Here is an 8,072-nt window from a genome sequence, read left to right on the forward strand (position 1 = left end):
CTCTCTCTCTCTTTCTCTCTCTCTCTCTCTCTCTCTATATATATATATATATATAATAAGTCTCATAATCATGAGGTCTATTATGAGAATTGTTTTGTCATAATACATATCAATTTATCTTTTACATATATTCTCATAAAATATTTATATTCACCAAGCAAACATTGTGTTGTTGTCTACTTTGATATTATTTTTAAATATTTTTGCAATTTGCTTATATTAGTCATAATATACTCATTTGCAACATTGACCAAAAATATTCTTGAAACCTTCTTTTCCTACATGCAATTACACAAAGTGGAACAATAATAACTAGTTAGGGCTGTGCATCGGTCGGGTAGAATCGGACCCGAAAATGGCTAACCCGATCGAGTTTCAGGGTAAAAAGACACAACCCGAAGTATACTGTTCGGGGTTCGGGTCTAGTCGGGTACGGGGCTACTTCGGGTCGGGTTCGGGTGAATAGCATAGAAGCGAATAGAAGAAGCAAATTGCACAGCCTTAAACTTGTGTACATGTAATTGTCAACTGCTATATGAGACTAGTAAAAGAGATGATGCAACTGCTATATGAGGCTAGTAATCCCTCGAACATTATTATTAAATGGAAACCAAAAAACCATTCAGGACAAAGACAAAATCATTGTTTATAATACCCACTAAAAGTACATAGAAGCTGTTACCCAACAAATACACTTAATAAACAAGAAATCAAGAGTCCAGATGTTTATCCGAAGTATTTGTCACATAATAAATCAACAATGTAGTACCTGATCCGAAGGAGAGGTCCCAGATTCTCTAGTTAAATCATAAACGAATAATATAGCCGTCGGTAGATGAGAGAGCACATTAAAGTGTTAGCTTTTCTAAATTATTCCTATCCTCTGCAGATCACAACACAAATTATGTTAGAAAAAAACTGATAACAAATGCATTTCAGGACCCGAAATTATTTTCACATGCAACTGAAGGTTCTTCTGATGTCAATCACCTTCAGCTAAATTCAAAGTGAATCTTTTCAAGTAAGAAAGCACACAATTTTGCTACAAGGCAAAAAAAAGTGTGGACAACCACTTTAATGGATGACATTGTTTGAAAACTGAAATATAGAATGTGTTAATAAAAGAAGAGCAGAAGTATTTTACTGTCACATATCCTCAGAATCCCATGTGTATCGGTCACCTGCAGTCAAAACATCAAATTTCGGACATATTATAAAGGCAAGGTTTCAGAAAACGAGCTAAGTCCTTAAGAACTTATTGATGTCATGATACCTAATGCTTGTTGATAAACAATTCAAAGCGTTCAGTCAAGCCTAGTTTGGATCGATGCCACTTTGCCAGCGGACTCATTAACTCAGGATGGTTAATTATAAAAGCAGGATTGACACATGTCTCCTCCAGAAAGTGTCCCACAAGCTGCACACAAGTAATTTAACGAAATAACACAGTATGCTGTTAGCAAAGTGGTAACAACTAACAAGTCAATATAAACTAAGCAAAAGCTAACCTCACTAAAACATTACAATTTTACCCTTAAAGTGCCAAACTGCATGCAATGAAGGCCAAATACATGGCAGCCCCTCTGCCAATGACATTTTCCATCAAGGTATACTTTTTTCCGGTTACAAAAGCAGTGGTAGACTACTTACTGTAAAGGTCAGCAATATTACAAACAGCAAAACACCAAACAATGACAGCAAACAAGCAAAATTAAAAACAAACAAGCCATCGATCAACTTGAAGTCACTATATTGTGATTGGTTTATTGTCCAAAAAGTGGGAAAGATAATGTACAGGAAAGAAAAGTGGGAAAGAATCTTCAATCTCTTTGTAGTTTCCCATCACAAACTCTTACTTTAGTCATCTTGTTTTCACACCAATGCATATGTTCTTCACTTAGATCAGTAGTCCTGAAATATTGAGGAAAATTGATAAAGTAATATAAAAGAAAACAAGAGGTATATTATCTAGTATGGCTTGTAGTTTGCCCCCTTTACATTCCAATATTTCATTATATTGGAGGTTGTACAAAGAAATAAAATACCTTTCAAAATTCAAAGTGGCCACTTCTACAATATATCATCTAGCTGTAGATCATCTACATCAATAGCTGGAACCGGAAGAGAATCCTCTTGGTCAGTGACAAAACTTGAACTTTCAATTCTCATATTCATCATGTATGCGTTTATAGAAACAAATTAAAAGAAGTATGAAATATATAAATATAAAAATTTAAGTTGAAAAGGTATACTAAAATACTGAATACATAACTAATATCGTACATTTCTCAAACTTTTCAATATCAGTTATGTTTTCTTCAACTGCAATTGGCTGACTAGGGCCTCTTAGCCAGTCTTGTGTACATMTCARRGCTTCTACCATTTTAGGAGATAGAGAACTCCTAAAATTATCTAAGACCCGACCACTAGTACTAAAAGTAGACTCAGATGCCACAGTTGAAATTGGAACTGCAAGCACATCTCTAGCCAATTTTGAAAGAATAGGAAACCTTTCACTATTAACCTTCCACCATCTTAAAATATCAAAATCGTTTGTCTCATCTATGGTCGACTCACTCAGATAAAGTTCAAGTTCACTCTTTTTGTTGAGTGAAGCCCCACTTTCCATCTTTTGTTTCTTAAGTTGGCTCTTTAATCTAGATTGTACCCTTCCAACAGGAACATTCTCACACTTAATGGGTGGAGGAGGCATCATAGTGGTAGAAGGTTCGGAATATGTTGACACATACTCTTGAAACAACATATCCAATTTAGAGTTTACCTTTTCAAAGCATGACTTACCTTGATCCTCACCATACATTTGAATGAGTTGGACTTGCATGTACTCAACCTTGTCTCTCGGGTCCAATATATTGCCAAAAAATATGATGAAGTTCATTTTATCTGGATCACCCCAATATTTACTGAACTTCTCTTTCATTTTAACACCCATTTCCTGTTCATAAATCAAAAACAAAAAGTAAACAACCAAATATAAGTAAATAGTAAAGGTAATATTAARGRAAGATAAACATACCTCTTCAACTTTCGACGTAGATTGTAACATATCGGCAATAATGCAACTCAAATCTGAAATCTCGGTTAAGAAAGAATTTGAGGTGACATAAAGTGAGCCAGAAATTCTAATTGTCATCTCATAAAATATCTTCAAAAATATGACCAAACTGTCAACCTGTAACCAATCAAGATAGGAAGGCACCGAATCACCCAAATCCTAATGTAACGCGGTGTCACTACTCTCATACGTTTCAAAAACTTGTCTGTAACCTATTGCGGTTCRAAGCATCATATAGGTGGAGTTCCATCTAGTTGGAACGTCAAGACATAAGGAACTTTTCTCTTCCACTTCAAGCAATTCTGCAAGTTCTCTAAACTTCTTCAACCTAGATGGAGAACCCCTCACCCACCTAATGCAATCCCTAATCTTCTTAACTGATGAATCTGTTAATTTCAATCCATCTTGTACAACCAAATTAAGAATATGAGCAATGCATCTCATATGTATGTACTCTGCCCTAGTAGAAGAACCACCCYAATTCRCCACCTTYTTYTTCATGAACCCAACGGCAATGTCATTGCTTGATGCATTATCAACTGTGATGGTGAAAATATTTTTTACTCCCCAATCAAGCAAACAACTCTCTATGGCCTGAGCTATACTTTCCCCTTTATGTGAATGTATAGGCACAAATGAGATGACCTTTTTATTTAATTTCCACTCATCATCAATAAAATGTGCAGTGACACACATATAATTGATTCTTTGGACAGATGTCCACGTATCAGTGGTCAAACTAATCCGCTGCGTGCTTGACTTAAACAATTTCTTAAGGTTGGTTTTCTTTTCAAAGTAAATACTGAATATATCCCTATTAACTGTCCATCTAGAAGGGATCTTAAATCTAGGGCATGCAGCCTCAACAAGCTGTTTAAAACCTCTCCCTTCAACAAACCTAAATGGAAGTTCATCCATTATAATCTTTTTCGCTAACATCTTTCGAACAACCTCTTGGTTAAAAACCCAAGAGGTCAAAGCACCATCACTATTCTCAGATTTTGCAGATTGAAATGCAAGAATTGACTGCTTTGTTTCTTTAACATGTGGATTCTTTAAACAAGCTTTCATGTGGCTATTTAAAAAGAAAGTACCATGTTTTTTAGCCTCAGCTGCATATACTTTTGAACAATATAAGCACTTACCTTTAATAACCAGCCCATCCTCGTTTAAAATCTTCTCAAAATGGTCCCATACTTGAGATCTGGATTCTAACGTTTTCCTTTTCCTTGTACTTTCCGGAACAGATTGACTTACGGTAGGATTAGATTGTAAAGGAGGAGCTTGATGACTATTACTTCCGGACAGAGACGTGCTAATTTTTTCCATCTACAGTTCTAAACAATATATCAGTATGCTAGAAGAATTTGATAAATAAAAAGTAAAAACCCTCCCAAGTCCCAATCCTATGCAAAGGTGCAGATTGAAAATGGTAAGCATAGCTGCTCTGTATAAATCAATATCTAGTTGCATAAAGCAGTATACGAATTTGATGATCTTATTTCATATCAATTATTATTAAACAAAACAAGGGTTATCATGTAATATGCATCATTGGCTTCTGAAATTTTATAGTTTTCGGTAGACTAGCATACCAGAATCGTTTGTTGTATCAAGTTCGTTTTTGTAAACTATTCAGAGTTGATCATCCATYTAAAGAGTTAAACCATGATTAGCAAACTAGTATTTAGCTAGGACATATGGAGGATTATTTAGCTAAACGGCCTCCTGACAAAATAACAAGAAAATCAAGTCGAGCCTGTTATCATATTGCAGCAACTATACCTAAGTTTATAAACTTGTATACAACTGGTTCTAAATATCCCATCTGCCCAATTTCCCATTATAAAGCTGCAATTGAGAAAGATCTAGGCTTTGCATCAAGATAGTGGCCACGCATCAAGCTAACTAAACCATCAAATGCATCCAATTTTCCGTAGCAAATACATATGAAACAGTGTTGCCATAATCAGGTGATCTACATACCAGTTAAACATAATTTATGATTCTATGAATGGTGACTTACCTTATACAATCATGACATAGTATTTACAAATGTGAATGGAAGAAGTTTTTTTTTACATTTAGAGCAATTAACAATGTAGGGGATAAGAGTAGGAGAAGGACCTTACTATAAATATGTTAATCTTCGTCACTCGTCAACACCCAACAGTCAATCGTCGACAGAGGGTTGTGCTGTTGTGCAGCCGGTCGGAGTCGGACGATAATAGACGGCGCCTCGACGGTCTGTCTCTATACTCTGTAGTTTACTAGTTCGGGTATGGTATGGTCGTATTCTCTTCTCTGCTCGCGTCAATTTTGAGTTTTGATTTTGACCTAACATAAGTCGCTTCACTTCAATTTTGACCTAACATAAGTCGCGTCCTTAGTAATTAGGGTAGTTTGGGTTTCGGGCGGGTTCGGGGGTGGGTCGTGAGAACCTACCCGATCCGCCATACCCGAGTTATATTTAGGATTCGGATATCGGGTGGTTTCGGGGCTTTTTCTGTCGGTTCGGGTCGGGTTTCATCGGGCGGGTAAGTCGGTAATTCGGGTTGGGCGGCTTTTGCACAACCCTATAGCTAGTATTATGACCATTTCAGATACATAGGAGTCTGATTGATTTGTTCTTTTTTCATTTGACTTGTACAAGCTTTTAGGTTTGTTTTAGACAGTTCATAGTTTGGTTTCTCTGTAAAAAATACTAAAAAAAAGATTTTAATAAAATTATGTAAAATAAAAGATATGCATTATATTGATTCTAGTGTTAATTATATATAGAGTTTATATATATATATATATATATATAGGGGCTTAATCAAATGAGAACTAATTAGTTTGTGTTAACCGTGAGGTCCAATCTCAATCACAAATCAATTATAAATTAGGAAATTTTTAATTTTGGTAATTTTTAATTAAAATTATAATGCAAGGACATTTTAGGTATTTTTTTTCTTCTCTCTCCTATCTCCTATCTTTTCTCTCCGTCTCCCGGCCTCCGGCCACCGTCCTCCGGTGATACCACAGTGGTATTACAATGTATCTTATATATGATTGGGTATCACACTGTGGTCGTTTGTGCGGTCGGTCGGATATGTAACACAATGGTATCACAATACATTTTATATGTGCTTGAGTATCACACTGTGGTATCACCGGAGAACGGTGGCCGGAGGACGGTAGCCGGAAGACGGGGACGGAGAGAGAAAAGAGGAGAGAGAAGAAAAAAATACCTAAAATGTCCTTGCATTAAAATTTTAGTTGAAAATTACCAAAATTATAAATTTCCTAATTTATCTATTGATTTGTGGTTGAAATTGGATCTCACGATTACCACAAACTAGTCAGTTCTCCCTTGAATGGGCCCCTATATATATATATATATATATATAAACTATAAGTTGCTTCTACGTTTTATAGGTATTATTGTATTAATTGTAATAAGTTTTTAGTTATATATATATATATATATATATAGGGGTGTTATTCTACACCCTCTACCATTCATACAACCTATGCAACCTTAATCTAAACCATTCAATTTTTAATCAATGATCCAGATTCAATTCATGGCATAATTGTAATAAAATTGAAGTTGGGTAACACGCGCTTCATATGATGAGGGCAAATAAGGGTAAAATTGGAATTAGGGATTTAATCTATTCTAAGTAACGATGCGCAAAGATTACGAATTGCGATTATCACTCTGCATTGTATTACATTAGGGAGATTCATTTAAGATTCACAGCATATGCTTACGAAGAACGATCAATGGCAGAAAATTTTCAACCCGGTATCTTTATTGCACCAAATCGAGGTAATCGTATTGTTCATTCCATTCCGTATACCTAGTTTATACAATCTTATATATCGATATGTCTATGATTCAGTAAGGAAATTGAGCGAGAGAATCATGATCAGAAATTCATTCTCCAAGTTCAAGAACACGGCGGATAATCCTGTTGTCTTAGACGAGGACGAACCAGACGATTTTGCAATGAACCAAGCTACATTTCAACCTGCTGAATCAGTTCCTCCATTTACACCATCAGATGACTCAACGAATTTCGAAGGTTAGTGAATATAAAACTTCGATGTTTTTAGTGTTGGCTAGATTATTAAGTTCTTGAATGCAGATTTGTTTTACATTTTGCATATAGAATATGGTGTCATCTGTTTTTATATGATGGTATGAATGTGATGATGTGACTGCACATCTGTAGATGCTTATAGGTGTTAATAAAGAGCTACTGAGAACCTTGTGTGCTCAAATTAAGGGTAACTAGTTTGTTGTATTGGTAAGCAACTTAAAGATGAGCATTTTAGTGAACATGACCATTTAAGTGAACATGACCATGGTGAAATTGAATGTATTACAATGAACCCAAATTCATTTAAACATTTGGGAAAAAWACAATGCTGATTTTGCAACTTGCCTTTTACTCTTCATTTGGATTAGCRTTTCATTATGTATGTAAATTAATGAATCAAGTTTCATCTGTTTAAATATATCTTTTTAAAGATGATGATGATGATGATTATGATAGTTGACTATGACAAGTCTTAGTTGATAAAACAATCTTAAATTAAGCCAAATTGAAATCTTGATTTAGATGGATAGCTGTTACCAGAACCTTGATTCAAACCATGAGAATAGTAAAGGCTGAATCAGTATTCTTAAATAAAAAGACAATGGTTTGAAGCTAACAATAAACATTCAATTGCATTAGTTAATTGGGTTTGAAGCTACTGCTACTGGTTTCATTAGTTATTCAGATTTTGTAAACTCTTAGCATATTTTGCCTAAATGAAACCAATTAAGGCATACCATCATGCGGAATCTTGTTTCTTAGTATTCTTGGTCTGATCATGTAACATATTTATGCAGATTATCAATGATGAATCTGGATTCATTGTCATGAACAACCATGATGAATTTAGATTCATTGACAGGCTTGCCATGTCTATCGAAAAAATTCAAAATTCTCATAAGTCA

The 8,072-nt window shown here is 34.9% G+C and overlaps 1 protein-coding gene across 1 annotated transcript; it reads right to left on the reverse strand.

Annotated features, from left to right (window-relative positions):
• Positions 1–1,273: 1,273 nt before the first annotated feature.
• On the reverse strand, positions 1,274–4,405 carry LOC112524898 (zinc finger BED domain-containing protein RICESLEEPER 2-like). Its single transcript, XM_025134841.1, has 6 exons — positions 3,278–4,405; positions 3,038–3,193; positions 2,803–2,956; positions 2,295–2,751; positions 1,857–1,911; positions 1,274–1,417 (listed from the first exon to the last, which is right to left on the reverse strand). The coding sequence occupies exons 1-6, from the start codon at positions 4,403–4,405 to the stop codon at positions 1,274–1,276; spliced, it is 2,094 nt and encodes a 697-aa protein (XP_024990609.1).
• Between the last annotated feature and the right edge of the window lie 3,667 nt (positions 4,406–8,072).

Source organism: Cynara cardunculus (assembly GCF_001531365.2).
Source record: "Cynara cardunculus var. scolymus isolate 2C chromosome LG 13, CcrdV1, whole genome shotgun sequence".
Taxonomy (NCBI): Eukaryota; Viridiplantae; Streptophyta; class Magnoliopsida; order Asterales; family Asteraceae; genus Cynara; species Cynara cardunculus.